We start from the raw sequence: 22,289 nt of genomic DNA, 5'->3' as shown, positions 1-22,289 counted from the left end.
CCTGAATTTTTAATTTCAGGGAAAATTTTTTTTTGTTTTTATTGTTTACTTTCATAGTTATCAATCTATATAACAACCAAAATATATGAAAAAATATATAAAATTTGCAATGTTTTTTAAATGTAACCCAATTGCCATATTCGTCCATGGACTTAAAATAAATGTTATAATTAAAATGTTATGAAAACGTCATGCTCAGCATTATAGGGCTAAGCCTCCTTCCCCCTCCCCCTCTTTTCTGCTGCAGGCAAAAACATAGTGTAAGATAAAATTTAGATGAAATTGTTGGTGACATCCGGTAACATTACCGAAAGCCGCTAAAAATGGCATGCTCCCCCCCTGTGCATACATACACTCAAACATACACTAAGACACTGACAGGTCGTCAATGTGCCATATGTGGGAACAGTTGTTCTTTTTTCTCGTTGACAGCTTGGACATAACCTCCGGAGACTGCGGGAGGCTCCCAGCGGCCCTGCTAGGCACGGCCCAAGGAGCGAGCATGTGAACAGTGAGAACTGACAGTTGGCCATTGAAACACAGGCCAAACAAGCACCCGCGTGCCATCTCCACCACCATGTCAATCATTGGGTCACTGTGGGTTGGCTTTGTTCTGCCCCCTTTCTCCTTTGGCTCTGGGAGGAGGAGAGAGATAGGGAGATGCAGGGGTGAGGGTGTCTCATTATGAGCGGAGAGAGGCCCTCTTGGGGCTTACCCTGATTCTAGCCCGGTACAGGAAGGTCATTTGTACGATTATGTGGTTTACCAAGAATGTGAAGAGATTTACGGAACCACTTGTTGTTCAAGATCATTGTAAAAAGCCTTTTGTAAAAAAAAGAATAAATTCAGATGTGCCTGCTTTGCCATCTGGTCGGTGGCGTTAGCTTGTGGAGGACGATCTGTGTGCACTTTGGGCCCCGACTTAGGAGGGAGAAATGCGAGGAATACATTGGCTCATCTTTCCGGGCCTTGACAGAGACAGTGAGATAGCGCCTTCCTCTGCACACATCCTCAATCCCTCGCACCTTCCCAGCTGGAGGCCGATGTAGCACTCCCGAAACAAAATATGCAAACAAACCCCCAGGCTGGTTTCTTCTGATTTAAGAATTCCGTGGGGCGATGCATTTCTTCAGTATTTGAAGAGGCCTCGAAGCTGTAGATAAAGTTTTCAGCGCCTTCTTCCTCCAAAGTGAGGCGCCACGTCCCTCCTTCTTCGTTGTCTGTTCTTGGTCTGAAATCTCCCCTGAAACCTGTCCCTGTTGGGTGACCCTGCTGCCTTTTGAAATGCCATTATCATAGCCGCCAGCATCACCACCACACGCAAGCCACCACAGGATGACAATCTGATGGACAAAATGAGGAAGACCCTCTACAAGATGGATTGACACCGTGGCTGCAACAATGGAGTCAGGCAGAGAAACCATTGTGAGGCTGGGGCAGGACCGAGCAGTGTTTCGTTCTGTTGTACACAGGGTCGCTATGGGCCGGAGCCAACTCGATGACACCTAAGAACAACAACAACATGCCTTTCTTAGCACGCCACCTATATATATGACTCAACAAAGAAAACAGATGCTTCTGGTTTTCATAAGGAGTATTTATTTGGGGGAGAAAATGAAAGAATTTATGTTGAACTTGAGCAGGGAATTTATTGAATGTAAGAACTTCTTGTAAGGTTTGGTTTGGTACATTCCATTAAAAAGTCCCCGGCCCCACCAAAAGAGATAAATAACCTCACTACCGTCATCAGTCCTGACCCTCTAGGACAAGGTAGAACTGCCCCTGTGATTTTCACTTTTTATAGGAGTAAAGGCCCTACCTTCCTCCCGAGGACCAACTAATGGTTTAGAACTGCCAACCTTGCAGATCACCACCCAATGCATTAGCATTACACCAGCAGGTCTTTGGTAATTCAAGTTGACGCTCTGAAACATGACAGCCATCCATGGAACACTCTTGGTCCATGTCCTCTTAGATTCAGTCCTTCAGGTCCTGTAAAACCAGAAGTTCTGGTGACAAATAGTTTACCTGACTCTGGAGGGACACAGCCTTTATCTTTGCTAGTGGCTGTTTCTAAAATAAGCTCACAATGAATAAGGGGTGCACCATTAACAGGACAATAGAGGTGTTTCAAAATAAGGTAGGTTTACGTCTTTTTGGTTTTGTTTGTTTTTAACTCTGCTCACAAATTATCTCTAGTCAGCTAACCACTCTGCCCCAGCCTTCTGACAGCTCTCTCCCCAGGTAAACTGTTGGTCACAAGGGAACACCGGGAGCAATGGTTCAACAAAGAGCAACTCTCAGCCTCCAAGAGAGTAGCTCAGCTCCTGGGGTTTCCCCAGATGTGCGTCTTCATGGAAGCAGACAGCCCAATGTCTGGAGCTGCTGGTGGGTTTGAACCACCAACGTGATGGTTAGCTGCCCGAGGTTAACCTGAGAGGCCCTGGCTGAGGAGTGGTTCCATTAGCCCCATTCAAATGGATCACCAGTGTCATTGCTAAGAGTTGACACCCAGCTAGAAGCATTGCCCCATCCTGTACCACCCTCAGGATCATTCACTGGAACATTTGAATCCACCGGTAGGGTTCTTGTGTGAAGTCATCTCATTGATGGTTTTCCTCATTTTTCCTCATCCTCTACTTTGCCACACAAAATGATAGCATCATTTCCTAGTGCTTTACCTTTCTTGATAGTGTGCCCCAAAGAAGCAAGTTGGAAATCTCACCAGTCTCGCTTCTAAGGAGCACTCGGGTTGTGTTTCTTCCGAGCGTGATTTGTTGGTCCATTGATAGTCCTCAGTATATTCCAATTTTTTTTTTTGCCAACATGAATTGTCACAGAGTAACTGCCAATAATGGAAGGAAATGCAGAGTCATGAAGCACAAGCTGAGTCTGGAATGACTGAGTCTCAACATTTTCATTCATGTAAATCCATGTAAATGCATGTAAGCTCATTGGTAGGTGATTATGTCTACCATTTCTCCAGTGGATCTTCAGTTGGCCTTGAATATCTCCCAAGACCCTGCAGGTTAAATGCAACATACAAGCAAGGCCTGATTTCTCTAAAGTCTTCAAAACTAGTGACCCACTACAGGTGCTAAGCTCAGTGGTTACAGAGTCAAATTCACTGGATTCCGCTCAAAACTAAAGGAATAGAACATGCCATTGTCCAAGTAGCTGTGCCTTTGATTCTGAATGAGCCCACCATAGGAGAGGATGGAATTAGCAGCCAAGCAAAACTCCAAAACTCTCAGCCTCAGGGCGTCCCTTCATTTCCTTTCCAGCTGTCTAACACACTCAGCTTCCTGGAAGAACATTCTAAACCATTTATAACTCACCCATGGGACACACTAACTCTTATGCCTTGTGAAAAGGATGCTCTGTTCTCTTCTTGAGGATAATACTCTGTGTTTTTTTTTATTTCTTAGCAAAGGCATTTGGCCCTGGGCACTTTATCAATCTATCCTTTAAAGAAATACTACCTTACTAACAGGATCGGAGGTGGCACAGTGGTAGAATGCTCGCCTGTGAGTCAGTCCTGGGTTCCCTTCCCATCCAGCATACATTCTTTACAGTCACAACTTGTCTATCCGTGGAAGCTAGTGTGCTGCTGGGATGCTGAACAGGTTTCAGTGGCTTCTAGATTAAGGTAATTAAGATTAAGCTGGCAATCATCTGAAACTCCAGTCAGTGAACACAAAGGATCATTCCAAACCAGGTGGTGGGGATGGTGTAGGAGTGTGCATGGGTTCTTGGGATGGTCCCACAGCTGCTAACAACCACAACACCTTATGATGTGTGTGTATATATATATATATATATATACACACACACATATATCCATGATCAATTGAGCTACAAAGATGAATAATCTAGGAAGAGATGGGCATGGGACAATTAAGTGACCGGAATGGCTCTTGCTCTGTTATCCACAGAACCAACCTTCTACTTCGGCGCTGTGGAGTACTCCGTGGACGAGCGTGCCGGCTCCGTGGAGGTGCAAGTGTGGAGAGCAGGCACCGACCTGTCCAGGCCGTCCAGCGTCACCGTGCGGTCTCGGAAGACAGAGCCTCCCTCGGCGGATGGTGAGCCCTCTTGCCAGCCTCACTTCTAAGGAGGCTGTGCTTCTTCCAGCACAGATGTCGTCTGTCTCCTGGCAGCCCCTGGTTGATGAAGGATTCCTGGTCTACAGCATAATTTGAAGGCATCCCTTTGTCTTTGGTCTATCTTCCCTAGTGCCCAGTTTGCACACACTTAGGAGGTAACTGAGAGCATCGTGGCCTGGCTCAGGTGCACTTTGTCTTCAAAGGAATTTTACCTTTAACACTTTCAAAGAGGCCTTCTGTAGCAGATTTACCCAAATGGCATACATCATTTGATTGGTTGCCTGCTGCTCCCATGGACGATGGGCGCACGTGGGCTCACGTACAATGAAATCCTGACAACTGCAATCTTTTCTCATCCTGAGCTTGCTTCTGAGCCCAGTGGTGAGGATGTTTGTTTTGTATGTTCAGTGACTAATTCTGCTTTGCTTTGGTTGTACCTTCAAAGCTTCTCTAGCTCCTTGTCTCCCAAAATGTGTCCCATGCCTACGCTAGACGTGTCTCCTTCTTGGTATCATTTCCCTAAGAAGCCCCCTGGAGAAGGGAAGATGAAGAAAGAGACAATATCAGATCAAACTCAAAACCAAACTCACAACCACTGAATCCCTTCTGACTCAAGGCGACCCTAGAGGACGGAGTAGAACTGCCCTGTGGGTTTCCAAGACTAACGCCTCACTGGAGTAGAAAGCCTCCTCTTTTCCCCGATAGTATTAGATCACATACTGTGAAATTGTCACAAAGAACTATGGAAGTGTATTAACTTTGCTTTGTTGTTAATCACAAGGCTTCATATAAATTTTCAAAGAACAAAGACATTACATTTTTACGGCTATCAAAATAATACATGGGGTTGAAAACAGTTGAGAAATCCCAGATAAGGGAGCCAAGAGAAAGAACTCAAAGTAAGTAAAGTCATTCCTTATACTCATCATAGACAGTAAAAAGCCATATTGCACCTACCATCTCATTAATGTACATAGCAATGTAGATATCAATCGTGGGCACTTCGTTTGAATATAATTTTCAGCAGTGTCATGCTGGGCCTGTGAATTTTCAAAAGTGGTTATATATGCAAGGAGCCACCAACAAGTTAGTGGGGGAAAAATCCCATTATCTTTTATTTCCATTTTTTCAACAAATTTTTAGTCAATACATATATATATGTAACTTGTATGTACAATTATTATAAATATTTATGTATGTATAATTTGTCTATCATTTTAAATATTTAGTGCCAACTAATAACTGTCTTTTTAACTCTCCCAGCTGGAACAGACTATGTAGGAATCAGTCATAATTTAGATTTTGCACCGGGAGTCAACATGCAGACTGTTCGTGTAATTATTTTGGATGATCTTGGACAACCAGTGCTGGAGGGAATTGAGAAATTTGAACTGGTGCTTCGGATGCCTATGAATGCTGCCCTTGGAGAACCCAGCAAAGCCATTGTGTCCATAAATGACTCTGTTTCAGACGGTGAGTGTTCATTAACTTAACAATAACTTAGGGCCCATATAAATGATAAGTATTCTGATAAATTTGGATTTACATATCCTTCTCCTTTCATTGAGATAGAAGTAGATTGTCTAAAAAGAAAACTATTGGTTTTCTCATTAAGTGACAAAATCCCTTCCCTAAGGGATTGACACTAGTTCTTGTGGCATGCCTTTTGTTACTAAGTTTAGCTGTGTCTCCAGCAGTCCCTTGCAGGTGGCTGGAACCACATGGAGGTTTTCTCACTTCTTAAATGACAGTGGTCTTTTTCCTGCCCAGCAGGAGACCTTTTCTGTGATCTCCTTAAACACAGACTGTGCTGAACTTCTTTTAAAAGGCACTGAAATCATGTTTCTGAGACAGTGTCGGCTGTAGGACACTGGCAGGCTCTTTGGCATGTCAAAGGATTCTTGACCTCTCCTCAGGGTGACCGTGGCCGTGCCTGCATGAGTCTAAGCTATGGTCAGCGAAACCAACATGGAATTGCCCAACACAAGTGGCACCACAAAATGACAGGTGTATCCGCTTTGTTAGCCTTCCCGAGACGATCTGAGTAAAGTACACGTCTCAATGTTGTTCGGTGCTGTCAAGCCAGTTCGAACTCTCGGTGGTCCCTGTGTACCAGGGAATTGAACGCAGCCCGGTCCTGCGCCGTCCTCACAACTGTTGCTATGCTTGAGCCCATTGACACAGCCACTGTGTCCAGCGTCTGGTTGAGTCTTCTTTTCATTGACTATCTGCCTTACTGCACATGCTGTCCTGCTCCGGAGACGGGTCTCTCCTGATCACATACCCAAAGTAGGTGAGATAAAGTCCAGCCCTCCGTTGTCAAGAGCATTTCCACTGTGCTTCATCCAGGGCATCTTTGCTTCGTTTCTTCGGAAGTCCATGGTGAACTTAATATTCTTTGTCAATGCCATAATCCAAAGACATCAATTCTCTTTTGATCTTCCTTCGTCATGGAATTAGCTGCACAACATTTAATATTCTTCTTGATATCAGTAGATTCTGAGAAAAAAAAACTCAAGGGGTTAGTGGGTAGAGGGACAAATAGATGAGCGAATGGATGGAGAAATCGATGAGTAAACAGACAAACAACTATTTTTTAAAATCCCTTTGCTATTGATCCAACTCATCTCCACACTAGGACAGAGCAGAACTGCCCTGTAAAGTTTCCAAGAAGTCAATCTTTTTAGGAGCAAAATGCCACCTTTTTCTCCCACAAGTGGCTGGTAAGATCAAACTGATGACCTTTTGATTCACAGCTAAACGCTTAACCATGACATCACCAGGGTGCTTGCTTATGCACTCACCACCAACACCACCACCCCCCCACACACGTACATGCACATACACCAGGGTGTCAAAGAGTTCATGGGGAATTTCCATTCTCTTTTTTATTTAACTTTTCTTTAAAGAAATTTTTATATATTTTATTGTGATGACTGCACAATTCTGTTTTTAATTTATTCTTAATTGGGCGTTAATACATATATCATTCCATAGTTCAATCACATCAAGCAGATTTGTGCAATCGCTACCACAAACCATTTCTGAACATTCTTTTTCTTCCCGATCTTCCTTTTATCCCACCACCACCACCACCACCATACCCATCACCCCCACTGCTCCCCCACAAAAAACCAAACAAACAGACCAAGCACCCATTCTACTTGCTGTCCCTGTAGGTTCATCAACCTTGGGTTTCATATACTGAAACATAAAAACCTATAACACAACTTCATAAGGGTGGCCTCCAATGGCATAAGGCCTCTGAAATATACCCTAACATGAACAAACAAAACAAAAATACAGAAAATATTGAAAATCAAATCAGCTCCAGCATGCATCAGAGGGGGGATCAACTGACAAAGCTGTGACTGTTCAAGTCAGATTTATGCCTTTGCTCCTCTATCCTCATCTGTCCAACACCCTCTGGGTAGTAACCAGTTTCCTCCCCTCCCTCAATTGTGGACAGAGGGAGGTCACCGGAGGCTTGTTTCCTCTGTAGTTTCCACAAATGGATCTTGGGCTTCCACTGTCATCCAGAGCCTTCTGCAAAACAGAGTCTCACTATTTATACTCATCCCTCCTTTGACTTCAGATTATATTTGTTGGAAGAAGGTTTAGCTTGGAAGAAGATTTAGATCCATTTTCCATTCAGCAATTCATGCACATTTTGTTTTCTCTCATTGATTGCAAGTCCCACAAGGTGATATCACGTTTCCCTCTTCCTTGTGTTTCTTGTTTCCATTTTTCCCTTTTTGCTAATACTTCTGAACCTTGTTGTTGCATAAATGCTTCCCTTTGAACTCAAGTGGTTGATTATTCTAAGGCAGTGGTTCTCAACCTTCCTCATGTCATGACTTTTGAATACAGTTCCTCATGTTGTGCTGACCCCAAACCATAAAATTATTGTTGTTGCTACTTCATAACTGTCATTTTGCTACTGTTATTAATTGTAATGTAAATATCTGATAGGCAGGATGTATTTTCATTGTTACAAATTGAACATAATGAATGCATAGTGGTTAATCACAAAATAATATGTAATTATATATTGTGAACTATTTATTTCTAAGGACAAATAAATGAAATTTTGTCTTGAAGCATGGTGTAGCATGGGTAACAGTCTTCACGCCGGGTACTCATATGTGGGCGAATCTGCATGTGGGCAGACCCACCTGGAGACGGATAGAAGAGCGATGTCTCGGCTCCTAAGACCATTGGAAATATGTGTTTTCAAAATGGTCTTGGGCAACCCCTATAAAAGGGTCGTTAGACCCCCCAAAAGTGTCACAACCCACAGGTTGAGAACTGCTGTTCTAAGGTGTGCGTGCCTCCAATGTAGTTTTGTTCCCTTTATAGACCCCTCTATCGTTTGTCGGAAAATTGAGCCAGAGGTGTGAATTCATTTCCAAACCTGAAGGGTAACAAATGCCCACCGTTTGGGAAGTTCTACCAGTCTCTACCCAACCAGTAATGCTTGTCTTTTCTATGAGTTTGAGTTGTCCAAGCCACTCTAGAGCTTTTCTGAGATGCCAGCTACTCACCAAAGTTTGATATAGCACTTTGTCTTGGTGAACTGCATTGTGTCAATTTACTTCGACGTCACCTGAGACCATGGCCTGAGGCCCAAGGCCCAGTGACTCATTCCTTCACAGTGCTTGGTCTCTGCATGGTCCACCACATTCATGATGATATTTGCAACAAAAACAAATATCCATTTCATAAATCAAATGTTCACAGAATTACATTAGCTTTAATTCCATTTTTCCACACACTCTTTGAAGGCCCCTCTTGTACACGGAGCACTGATTGCATAGTGTTTAAGGATTTGGCTGCTAACTGGAAAATTGGCTGTTTCAACCCAGGAGCCATTAGGTGGGAAAAGGATGTAGCAGTCTGCTTCCATTGAGAGTTACAGCTTTGGGAATCCTTTGGGCAGTTCTACTCTGTCCTGTATGGTTGCTAGCCATCATAATCTTGAAGTATGAATTTGGTTGATCATACGTATACGTATATATAAATATATGCTCATGTAAACTTTTAATTATCTTTAAGCTCCATTTCATGAAGCCTCCTCATATACATGTGTATGTGTATACAAAAAAGTCCACTGCCATTAAGTTGATTCCAACCCATAGCACCCCTGGATAGTGTGCCTGAGACTGAAGCCTTTATAGGAGCAGACAGCTTCATCTTTCTCATGCAGAATGACGAGTATATTTGAACTTCCAAATTTGCAGTTAGCAGACCATGCTAACCTGACCACACCACTATGTGCATATACATATTCAAATGAGGGGGTACCCAAAAGAAACCAGAATTCCAGGATTTATTTTTTTCCCTCAAAGCTATGTATTTACATTAAAAAAACACAAACCCACCATATCACCTCCATTACACTGAATACATTTGTCAAATCTGCTATCCCACTCTTGCAAATATTTTTCAAACTCATCTGTTTAGATGACTGACAGCACCTCCCTCGTTTTTTTCTTCACCTCTTCTACATGGTCCCTCTTTCATTTGTGGTGGGGGGGCGAGGGGGGGGAAGAAGTCACACAGAGCAAGGTTAAGTGAGTCAGGTGTGTGGGGCAAGAAAGGCATGATGTTTTTTGCCCCAAACTGGTGCACTGAGATGGCTGCTTGAGCAGGTGCATTGTCATGGTGGTAAAACCAGTCTCCCATCTGCCACAAATCAGGCCTTTGTTGTCATACACTGTTAGGCAATCTTTTCAGACCCTCTAAATAGAAAGCTTGATGAACAGTCTGTCCTGGGGGGATGACACCCGAGTGCACTGAGTTGACATCTTCATCGTCCTTTCAGGGAGCTGACAGACCTCCATAATGAGCTTTGTCATCAATTAACATTTCAGCTTTTTGGAAATGAGAAGACCACTCATACACTTGAGTCTTTCCCATATCACCGTCCTTATACTCTGTGTTTGACATCACTACAGTCTCTGAAGTATTTTTCCCAAGCAGGAAGCAAAGTTTCTCAGCCTCACACTGTTCTCTTAAATCAGCCATCACAACAAACCAGGTTTGAGTGAAACTATTTTTACAAAAAATTCACTATGACCAGAGAGAACCTTCCCAGGCAATGCCACTGGGTGCACTAACTCAGAGCAAGTTGCTTGGTGCTTACGTAATGAGAAAAATGCATGCTACGAAAGCTCCACTTAGCCCAGCGCAATTCTGGTTGGGGTTTTTGTTTTGTTTTCTGGGCTTTTTTGGCACCCCCTTGTATATTCAGACCTCTGGATTTATCTACTTGCTAGTATTTCATTACATATTTATATTCCACAAAGACGGAGAGGACTTCTTTTTTAAAAACCAGTTGCCATTGAATAGACTCCAGCTGATAACTGGTCCCCCACCCCCTGCCCCAGTGTGTTTCATAGAGCTTTTCAAGGACTCATTCCAATGCCCCGCTTTTCTTCTAAGGTACCTAGGGGTGGATTCAAACCACCAAGCTTTTAGTTAGCTTCTAGCACCTCAACTCTTTGAATCACCTAGGCATGTCACAAAGATAGGCTAGGTGTAAATGTAAAGATAAGGACATCAAGATTCTAAAACTTGAATGGTCTTCTCAAGGTTGAAACAATGACCAGACCAGTGCCTATGAGAAAGCTGGGACCCTTTTCTCCTTACTCTGTCCCCTTATTCTTACCACTAAATCACACGCTCTGCAATGCCATTCTTTTCTTACAGAAATGCCTGTTCACTTGACTCCCTGTGTTTATTTCTTCTGGCAGTGCCTACGATGCAGTTTAAAGAACGCGTGTACACTGGCGATGAACATGCTGGGCAGATAGTGGCAGGGATCCATCGGAGTGGGGATATCCAGTACCGGTCTTCCGTGAGGTGCTATACACGGCAGGGCTCGGCCCAAGTCATGATGGATTTCGAAGAACGTCCCAACACTGATGCTTCCATCATCACCTTCCTCCCTGGTAAGTTTGAGCTGGGCGTTGTCTTTGGCATTCAAGGAAACCAAGTTTTGGGCAAGACTCGTGCATGAAGGAAACACAAGCGCATGAATGTTGGTTGACTTGTGATTTAGTTTGTCACCAAGTGATACATTGAGGTAGAGTGTAGCCAATTGAATGTACTTTTGACCTTTATCATCTTGGTGACTAGTGCCCTGCGTTTTTCCATCGTATCTACACAATGATGAGGTGATAGGGAGCCAAAAACCAACCCCACCAGTGTCAGGTTGATTCCAACTCATGGTAGCCTATAGGACAGGGCAAAATTGCTCTATCAGATTTCTAAGTCTGTCAACTTTAATGGAAACAAGCTGCCTCATCTTTCTCCCATGAAATGACTAGTGAGTTTTAACTGCCAGTCTTGTGGTTAGGACCTCAATGCTTAATTCCCTGAATTAACTACCATGGATCCATGGATGAGCGCCACCAAGTTGGCGCAGACTGTAAACCGTTGTCTGGTCCCATGCCATCCTCATGATCACTAGCATGTGTGAGTCCTTGTCCCAACCGTGGTCTTTCACTCAAGGTCCCGTCACCTTTTGCTGGGACGTATGATGCTCTCCTCAAGTGATTAATCCCCCAGATGAAGCCTCCAAAGCAAATGAGCTGAACAATCTCCTGTTGTGATTGATAAGGTTTTCCTTGTCTAATTATCAGAAGTAGATCCACTCGGCTTTTCTTCCTGGTCTGTCTTAGGCTGGAAGGCCCAGTGGAAACTGTTCGTAGTGGGTCACCCTTCTTGCATTTGAAATACCGCCAACATTGCTGTAGCATCACAGGAACATACGAGATGCAATAGGATGACCAACTGATGGATGAGTGTTCTATGTAGTGATTAGGTTCTACCAAATGTCCCCATTTCACCCTATTGGGGGATATTTACTGATCAAATGACAGATATGCAATTGAAATAATTCTCACATGTTCAATACGTATCTAGAACCTTAAAATGTTTAATCACATTAATTCAATCATAGTACTTGTAGGAATATATTCAAGAAAAACAAAAACATGGAAAGATTTCCTGACATGGGTGTTTAATTCAAAACTGCGTACAATAATAAAAGTATTGAAAACAGCTTAAAGGATCAACCATTCAAAATATTTATTTAAGTATTCATAAAGTAATATCATTTGCACCCTTTTAAATGGTTTGATAATTCTTAATGAGATGGGAGAAAGCAGAGAATATAGTATCAATTCCACCGTTAGAGGCAGGAACCTGATTACTCTTGGAATGATGGTTTGTTAGTCCAAAGTTAATACTAAAGATACAACTATTGGTCTCTATTTGCCTAAAACAAAAGAAGAAAAAGCAAAAAAAAAAAAAAAAAAGGGGGGGGGTGCAAAAAGCCAAAGAAGAAACTAGTCTACAGGACTAGTACACTACACAACTGATGGTCTCATTTACATTCCTGAGACCAGAAGGAGTAGCTGGTGCCCAGCTACCAACAGTTCTAATCAGGACCACTCTGGAGGGACCCTCACAGAATGGGAGGAAACTGTGGGACAGCCTCAAATTCATTCTTTAAAAAAAAAAAAGACCTACTAGATAGTTGAAACTGGAAGTTTTCCTGAGATGATGGCCATAAGATACTCTAAACCTTGAACCTAAAGTAACCCTTGAGATCACCATTGTTAAATAACAGAGTGACTAAACAACAGTGACTATGATCCATACATATTAGGCTCCTTTTTTAAAAGCATCTATGTGTGACTAGTCAACAGTTACTAAACAGAAGAGCCACAACAGAAATAATTAGAATGTGCTTGCATTGTCAAGAATGTAACCAATGTCATGGAACCACTTGTGTAGAAATTATTGGATGGGAAACTAAACTGATTTATAAGCCTTTAGTGAAAACATTATTTTTTAAGCTGTCACTGATATTCACTGTCATCTCATCAATTCTGACTCACAGCAACTCTACAGGACAGAAGAGAATTGCCCTTGTGAGTTTCCAAGGTTGTAAATGTTACGGTAGCAGAAAACCTCATCTTTCTCCCTTGAAGTGACTTCGGGGTTAGAACTGCTGGCCTTATCGTTAGCAACCCAGTGCATACTTCCCACACCACCAGGACTCCCTTCATTTAAAACACTACACCTAATACTAGAAGCTAGCATGACTATCATATTGACTATGATCAATCAGTGTATGGCTACCAATTTTGTTTCTTTATTAGATATAAGAAATCTAGAAACAAAATCAGCACTTGTTTTTCCGTCATCTTTTTAAGATCTGTGGCAGAAATGAAAGAAAATCTTTATCCCACGTTTACTTAAAATCTGTTTCATTCCAGACACTACATTTTGTACTGAGAATGTAGCACTAAATCAAACACCATCCTCACTCTTGTGGCACTTGCATTCTCTCTGGGAAGAAAGAAATTGTCCCATCGCATACATTCAGACAGAGGAGGCACAGCCACCTCGTGTGACTACCAGTGAGGATTTCGTCTTTCGATGAGAAAACGCGTGTAATGAATGAGCTTTAAAGTCCATGTGTCCAGTCGCCATTTGTGTCGTTGAAACAAGGCATTTGCTATGAACGAGTCATTGATTGTACAAAATTCTCTCGTGCAATATCTAGCTTCATTTATTTCTGTCACCAAGATCATATTGCCCAACTACTGTTCCTCTTGGTTTCCAACTTTGGAGGAGGGGGTCACGCCCCTCCAGACCCCAGGGTAGTGCACCCAGCACCAAGGTACAGATCTGACCAGAGGGACAGGTGTCAGCAGCCTCTGAATGGGGGTGGGTAAGGTGGGGGGTAACCCTGCCTTTCTTGTTGCCAACAACCAGTGTGCCAAGCCATTCACTATCTGGATGGAATGTTGTTTGCAAAACTCCAAGAAGGCGGCATAGCATCAGGCTAGCCAGCCACTCACGCTTCTCTCTCCTCTCCTCATGGTCTTCAACCCACTTTTCTGTCCTTGCTGCTGAAGGTCAAGGCGCCATCATTTTCAGCCATACCTGTTTCATTTGGTTTCATTTGGTTTCCCAGAAAGCCTGGGAAAGATGTGTTTACAGATCATCGTCTTGCTGGAAATCCCAGCTTTTTCACCCGCAGCCTTTAATTCTCCTTATCTTCCCTACCATCTCTGCCAGGCCACTGTCCTCTCTGCTGGCAGTGCCACAAACTCCTCTTCTCCTCGCTTTTGCCCAGCCCCTTCTCATTCGTTCATTCATTCATTCATTTGCAACACAGCAGCTAGTCACCTTTAAAAATCACAAATCTGATCCATTGTAAAATCTCTGTAATGGCTTTCCATGAGACAAGATTGAGAATGAAATTCAACTTCCTTATCATAGCATAGCGGTTAAGAGTTGGGCTGCTAATTTCAAGGTCAGCAGTTCAAAATCACCAGCTGCTCCGTGGGAGAAAGACTGGGCTTTTTACGCCCACAAAGCAGTCCAGGCTCAGAAACCGTAGGGAAGGGGCCATTCTTCCTTGTCCTGCAGGGTCACCATTAGCCAGTATGGGCTTGAGGACAGCGAGTTTGGGTTTATTTTGTTTTATTTTATTATTTTACTTTATTGGTTAACCATGGCCTCAAAGAGGCCTTCATGGTTCTGACTCATTCTGGTTTGGGTATCAGCCCCCATGCTCACCATGTTCTGGGCTCACTAGCTTATTTTCGGTCCCTGAAATAGACCAGCCTCTGTCTCCATTCTCACTGTTGTAGTTGGAGCAGTCTCCTGTCTGTCCTCCGCATGGCTCAGCCTCCCACCAGCTCCTCCTTAGGGAGCTCTTGCCTTCACCGACTCTCCAGACGAGGACTTCGGTACTCCTTTGCTCCTCCCTGTGACCTTCCTCTCTCTCTCCTACTTTTTATTTTCTGGTTTGCTGGCTTTCTATCTCAGAGCACTGACCTGAATTTTGTAGGTGTGTTCGCTTTCATGCGCTCTGTCTCCCAAACTTGACTGTAGACTCCTGAAGGCAGAGATCATGTTTGTTTTATTCCCCAATCAGCATTGACCCACTGTCATCGAGTCAATGCCAGCGCATAGAACCAATCCTGACTCGCGAGCACCTCATGAAGCAGAGTTGGACTGCTCCTTGGGGCTTCTGAGTCTGTACATGTTGGGGTAGGGGTGCGGGGGGGCAGGGGGCGAACAGCATCATCTTTCCAAGCAAAGCAGCTGGTGGATATGAACCACGGACCTTGAGGATGGCAACCTAACACTGACACCTGGGCTCCTTAATCCATGTGTGTTGTTATTGTTAGGTGCTGAGAGTTAGCACTAACTCCTAGTGACCCTGTGTACAACAGAACGACTGTTTGTGCAAACACTGCCCAGTCCTGTGCCATCCTCATGATTGCTGTTCTGTTTGAGCCCATCCTTGCCGCCACCATGTCCATCAATCTCATCCAAGATCTTCCTTTTTATAATGCCCTTCTGCTTCCCCGCAGAAGATGCCTTTCCCTCTTGATAACATGCGCAAAGTACATGAAAGAAAGTGGCTTCCAAGAAGCATTCTAGTTGTACTTCTTCCGAGACAGGTTTGTTCTTTTGGCAGCCCCTGGTACTTTCAATATTCTTTGCCAGCACCAGTATTCCAACATATGGCTCCTTCTGTACAATCCATCTCTCCCGCATTTCTAAGCACATGAATGCCCTGATCTACTTTTTGTCATCCTAGTAAAAAATGCATGTCCAGCTGTTGGATAGAAATAGACAATTTCCCAAAATGAACTTCTCGAACTTTAATTGGCTGCGTCTTCAATAAATAGCCTAAACAGGGAGAGGAAAGGAGCTTTATAAAGGCCACCAGTCCTCCTCTTGCAAATGACCAGGCCAAGTCATTGTAACCCTCTGAGTCCATTTCTCTGCTTGGACAAGTAGAGACCTTCGTGCTTTACGTAACTGAGATCCAGGGTTGGCTGCACACCGGGCGACAATGTACATGCTCTATTGTCATGACCACCACCACACAACAAAAATCAGCTCTACGTCCCCCATGCTCATTGGAATAAAAGGTCACACATGAGAGCAAGAGTCCCTGTAGACAAGAATTATACTGAAATCTGGAAAGTGCTTCATTCACTGCTTCTATGTGTCTTTGGGAGCTATGCAGAGAGAGCTGGATACTGACGTAGAGGTAGAGACGCAGATAAAGGTAACTCTGATAGATTGTACGGAGCTCCGAGCTCACCATTCTGAGTCACTGCAGATCAGCTTTGGGACATGGATATGACCGACCGTTGCCACGATCCTCGTTCCAGGTGAGACAGAGAAGCCTTGCGTCCTTGAGCTGATGGACGACCAGCTCTATGAAGAGGTAGAGGAACTCCGCCTGGTTCTGGGATCTCCACTGAGCAACTCTCCTTTTGGGGCCACCATTGGTGCCCAAAACGAAACTCTGATACGGATACGAGATGACGCTGACAGTAAGGAGTCGTTTCTTACGTTCAACTTTCCGTTGGGAGCTCCAATGCATTTGCATTCATGTTTGGGGAACCGAGGGGGGAAATTTAAGAAATTGAGAAATGTGAAAAGGGGACAAGATGCCCTCACCAGAGCCAAGGCAGTTTATGTGGAAGCACGTGGCTTATGGCCAGAGACAGATAGCCAAGCATTATATTATAAAAGGGTGGGTAGAGGACACATCCTTCCTTGTAAGAATTTAATTTCTCTCCATTTCCTGCCATTTTTAGAGACTGTGATTAAGTTTAGAGAAACCAAATTTAGTGTCAGTGAACCCAAAGAACCAGGACAATCGGCGACTGTAAAAATCCCGGTGGTTCGCCAAGGAGACACGTCCAAGGTTTCCATCGTGAGAGTCCACACCAAGGATGGCTCCGCCACGTCCGGAGAAGACTATCACCCAGTATCGGAAGGTAACGGGACCTCTGCCACGTCTGGGGGTGGATCAGGTTCACGCCACGTCTTCATGCTAACCTTTGTGAGTGTGGACGTTTCTGAAGGATGGGTGGTGGTTAGAACAAAACACAACTGAAACTCTTCGCATGCAACGGACAGTCAATAAATCATGTTTGCTCAACTATTGAGTCAACTCCAGCCACACTCACACACTTGTATCCACACAGATAGATACTGACCACCTGGGAAAGTCTAGTTCTCCTTGTGGGTCACAGTCTGAAAAGGTTCAGCCAAGGCCACTCCCGTTCCTTTGTCCAGATTTGAGTCTGTGGCTTTGCCTTCATAGAAATCGAGTTTAAGGAAGGAGAAACCCTGCACCTGGTCGAAATCGAAGTCATCTTTGATGGGGTCAGAGAGATGACGGAGGCCTTCACTGTCCACCTAAAACCCGACGAAAATATGATCGCTGAGACGCAGGTAAGTCCATAAATGTGGAAGAAGTTCAGAACCAGCCTTTTATCAGAGAAGATGCGCGTTTATAGCTGCACGGTCAACGAGCCTACCGAGAAGGAGATGGGCCCTTTGCACTTCCTGAATGAGTCTGGTTCTGACTGGCTCTCGTTCGGGAGCATCTAGCTCCTTGGGGAAATCCTGTTTGCAGTAGCTCCAGGAGCAGAGTCACTGAGCCCCATATCAATTGATTCATACTTCCCATGCCAGTTAGTAATGAAGTTGACCTCAACCCGGAGAGTCATCTTGGCCCAAAGGGGAGACTATGGGATTAGTGCTGTTACACAACTTGCTACCAAGCAGTCCCAACTGACAGTGGCCTCGTGTGTGTGTGTGTGTGTATGTGTGTGTGTGTGTGTGTGTGTGTGTGTGTGTGTGTGTGTGTGTGTGATAGTGAGCTGTGTTCTCCACAGACTTTTCAAGGGATTAATCTTTTGGGAATCAGTCACCAGACCCTTTTTTCAAGGTGCCTCTGAGTATATTTCATTCACCAACTTTTGGGTTAGTAACCATTTGTACCACATGGGGTGCAGGCATCCTATTTGATGCTAACCAAACCCAAAATTCATGCTACAGCTTACTGAAATCACTTCTTTTAACCCACAAAATTATTTTTCCACCCTCAAAACTTCCACCTTCAACTAGTCATAATTTTATCAAAATTGTATGTGCAGAAGTCTCAGGAGCCAGAAGATTACAGTTTTAACCCTATTTTTTTCTCTTCTTAATTTATATTGCCTGAACTAACCAGATTTTCTTTAAGGTAACCATAATTTCCACACTATTTTGACTTCTCTACCTACAAAAATTCTCATAGCTACATATCATGTTCAGACCCAGTCAATTAAAAATAAATACTGTGTCTGGATGTATGATTTGTTTCAGTATTTGTGTGTGGTAAAATTGGAGAGATATTTTTTCCCTTAAGTATTTTTATCACTTTGTAAATTTGATTATTGTATTCCTGGTGCAGTGCTTAGCTTTTTTTTGGGAGGGGGGAGGGGGTTCTTTAAAGTGTGCCTTTATGACCTAAAGTTACACTTCTAATAGTGCATTCATTCTCATGGATAAAAATGGGCCATCTCTGAAAATTGTAGAGAGAACATGTGCTTAGCTTTTTTTTTAACCATGCCATATGTGCAGTTCAAGGAGTATAGGCGGAGAACCTTTATCGAGTAGCTTTTGTAAGTCTTGATCACATGAAAAGTAAATGTTTCCTTATTTTTTTCGTGGAATATTGTATTACCTCCTATGTGGTGAAAGGAACAGAGATTCACTCCAATCACCTCCACTGCTAACGACTCTCTTAAGAACACACGTGGAAGTGTTAGTTTGGAAGCTGATATATGGCTTGGCTTGAGAGATAGTTATCAAACTGATCTATACGGGGCCGTAGGTGTCTTCCCGTGTTCCATAAGATATGGCCAAGCGACCACAGACATATGAACCCAACATAAGGACCCTGGATGTGACCTTCTTTACTGTAATGGGACAGTGGGTCTGATTGCCACCGCGAGGGTGGTCCCGTAAGGTTCTTTTTTAAAATCACAGACGTGTAGCATTCCAGCCATCGATGATAATTACCTTTCCCCTACAGGCAACCAAAGCTATTGTGTACATAGAAGAGATGAACAGCATGGCAGACGTCACGTTTCCGTCTGTTCCTCAAATCGTGTCCTTGCTGATGTATGACGACACCTCCAGAGCTAAAGGCCAGGTGGAGCCCGTGTCTGGCTACCCTGTTGTCTGTGTGACGGTGAGTAGAATCTGGATGGAACAGTGTGATGTCGCTGATTGAAAATCATTGCAAACTCGCCAATATCACATTGACGTTATCATGAAGAAGATAAAAGTGGGGACGTTTGTCAGGTTTCAGCCTTGAACTTTACCAAAGAAAATATAACCCGAAGCGAATAAAGCTCCCATTTTTCTTCTTTGGCCCACAGAGGTTTACCAACTGATGTGTGCATAGTGCTCTGCCTGCAGCTCAGCCTCTAAGGCAATAATGAGTAAAGTCTGAGCCATGCAAGCCAGGAACTTACTAAAGAAAGAAAGGTCGTTCCAGAAAGGGGACCAAAACTCGGGCTACGTCCTGAGGACTAGCGAAAGAGACGGCGTGGGATCATGGCTTTTGTGTTGGTTTTCTCTTGACAGTCAGTTAGTGGCTCCTGGTGAAAAGAACTGTGACTTGTTTATTTTCATACAATAATGGCTGTTTGGGTATATAACGTTTTCCAATCAGGCAGTAGTTTGAGGACCAACTTATAGAGGACCTTAAATGCCATATTGGAGAGTTGTGACCCGATTGGTTGGGTAGACAGATGGGAGGCAACCGAAGCTCTTACAGAGAAGAGGGCATGACGAGAGGGTTAGGTTGGAGGACTCACGCGGTCATTATTTGTCAATGGACAAGAAGGAAAGGCCCTGCATTATGTAGGGAGGGAGCGGTGAGAAAGCTGAGGCCAACAATAAGAGACAATTCAAAGAATAATCAGCTAGGTGCACTCCCCCATTAGTTGGGTTAATAGAGTGGAAGCGATCAAGGGAGGAGAGAAAAACAAGGATGATTCAGCAGTTCCAAGGACACAGAGATGATGGTAGTAGGCAGTGTGCTTGTATCGCTCAGGTGACTACATCCAGTAAGCTGCTTGAAGGGGAAAGGGGGCTTTCATAAGAGCGATCACATCTTGGCACAGACATTTGGAAGCTGCAGTAAGCCCGCGTAGGAATGGGGGTAAAGTCCCATGAACTGTGACACAAAGAAGTGAGAGTTGTGGCCATCTCGTTGTAGACCTAACCGAATGCTGTCTTTCCCACAGGCTTGCAACCCCAAATATCCCAACTATGAAAAGACAGGGTCCATCTGTGCGAGTGAGAACATCAACGACACTCTGACCCGATACCGCTGGCTCATTAGTGCCCCCACCGGCCCTGACGGTGTGACCAGCCCCATGAGAGAAGTGGACTTCGATACCTTTTTCACCTCATCCAAGATCATCACTTTAGACTCCATATACTTCCAGCCTGGCTCCAGGGTGCAGTGTGCTGCTCGCGCTGTGAATGCCGATGGGAACGAAGGCCTGGAGCTCTTGAGCCCCATCGTAACCATCGGCAGAGAAAGAGGTACTGCTTTCCCATTTTCATGTGATGAGGCAGTGGAGCCAAGCCACTGAAGCGCCTTCCTGGATTATTGATGTGTCCTTTCTAGTTACTCTTCAAATGACCCGTATATTTCCTGATTCTCTAGTCTAAAAACATCACCATGGAGGTGATCCCAGCACGTGGTGACTCCATGTGTGCCAGAGGACACCTGGGCTGCATGGGGCTTTCCATGGCTGCAATCGCTCCGAAGTTGATCAAGTAGAAAGAAAATGTTTTGAAAAGGATGGTGGCAACATATGTGCTCAGTACAATGGGTGCATGAAGAGCCCCCAATAAAATGATCTATTTTTTTAAAGTCTCAGAAACTCATAGGGGCAGTTCCACCCTGACCTGTAGGGTCACCTGAGTCTGAACGGTAGAGATGGTGTTGAGTGGGGTTTGGTTCTCTTCCTGCTCAAACTCTACAAAGTCTCTTTGTTGTGACGACTTCTCATACCACAGTCTCCCCCACATGGGTCCCGGTCCACAGAGAACCTTACAGAACATAGAAGAATCAGTGGGTCCACTCCCAAATGTTCCCTAGGTATTGTCTTTGGATTCCCCTCATAATCCATGTCTTCTTTTTCCTGCAGGTCTTTGCCAGCCCCGCATGCCCGGAGTGGTGGGCGCGGAGCCGTTCTCTGCTAAACTGCGCTACACGGGCCCCGAGGACCCGGACTACGCCAACCTCATCAAGCTCACCGTCACAATGCCACACGTAGATGGTAGGTGACCTGAGCGCGCCATGTTTGGACGTGTTTGGGCTCCCCATTTCCTGGTTCATTTTACTGAATAATGAATCTAGCCGGTAACAAATGCTTCTTCCAAAGCTCCCTGATTCCTTTACGCCCAGGTTTCCAACATCTGTCCACTTAAAAAAAAGTTGCCATTGGGTGTCCTCTGACTCTTGGTAGTCCCCTATGTATCAGAACAGAAGAATGCACTTTTTCATCAGCTTTATTTCTAGACCTTTCTTCACGTGAATTTCTAGGCCTTTCTTCAGGGCAGCTCTGGATCCACTTGAACTGCCAACCTTTCCATGAGCAACCGGGGGTGTTAACTTCTTACTCCACCCAGGGGTTCCCTAACCATGAAAGCATTCTATAAAAACAGACCAATTAACCATATACTCAAACACCGTAGATCACCTTGACCCGTGCTGACTTTTATAACGTCTTGCTCACAGCCATAGAGTGGATTCCAATTCAGAGAGACTCTAGAGGACAGGGTAGAACTGTCCCCATGGGTTTCCGAGACTGGAATTCTACACAGCAGTAGACAGCATGTCTTTCTGAAGTAGCGGCATAAGTAAGTCTTCAGAACCCATGAACGTAGACTCACAGGAGAAGCAGGCTGATATCCAAATGCTTGCCTTCGGCTTGGACGGAAGGACTTCAAAGAGTCCGTGGAGAACTGGAATGAAAGGATGGCGACTTTTTTAAGGATGATGATGTTTTTAAGCCCCTGCACATTTGCGGTTTCATAGATGGAGATGTTCTGGTTTTTACATCTCTCTAAATATTGACTGCAATAACTAAGGCATTGTTTAGGTCTTAAAATAAAAGCCAAAAGAAACGAGCAGTCTCCTGTCGTTGGTTTCATCTTCTCAGCTTAGGGAGCTGTAACCAGGATGTGTGCATCAATGATTTAATCTATTCTATGAGCATTTTCTCACAGAAGATGTTTCCAACCCTAACTCCATCAACACACTTTACA

At 44.1% G+C, this 22,289-nt stretch overlaps 1 protein-coding gene across 1 annotated transcript in view; it reads left to right on the top strand.

Moving 5' to 3' along the window:
* The window catches only part of FREM2 (FRAS1 related extracellular matrix 2), a 191,887-nt gene that overhangs the window by 153,570 nt on the left and 16,028 nt on the right, over window positions 1–22,289 (top strand). Inside the window, exons 7-15 of the mRNA XM_075563602.1 lie at window positions 3,936–4,085; window positions 5,370–5,579; window positions 10,862–11,059; window positions 16,325–16,489; window positions 16,757–16,939; window positions 17,269–17,399; window positions 19,030–19,188; window positions 20,252–20,555; window positions 21,167–21,298. Coding sequence (XP_075419717.1) covers window positions 3,936–4,085; window positions 5,370–5,579; window positions 10,862–11,059; window positions 16,325–16,489; window positions 16,757–16,939; window positions 17,269–17,399; window positions 19,030–19,188; window positions 20,252–20,555; window positions 21,167–21,298 — 1,632 coding nt within the window. The remainder of the gene's footprint in view (window positions 1–3,935; window positions 4,086–5,369; window positions 5,580–10,861; window positions 11,060–16,324; window positions 16,490–16,756; window positions 16,940–17,268; window positions 17,400–19,029; window positions 19,189–20,251; window positions 20,556–21,166; window positions 21,299–22,289) is intronic.

This window comes from Tenrec ecaudatus, chromosome 11 (genome assembly GCF_050624435.1).
Source record: "Tenrec ecaudatus isolate mTenEca1 chromosome 11, mTenEca1.hap1, whole genome shotgun sequence".
NCBI classification, from domain to species: domain Eukaryota; kingdom Metazoa; phylum Chordata; class Mammalia; order Afrosoricida; family Tenrecidae; genus Tenrec; species Tenrec ecaudatus.
Note: the sequence above shows the minus strand (reverse complement) of the source record. Positions and strands in the feature narration are given on the sequence as shown.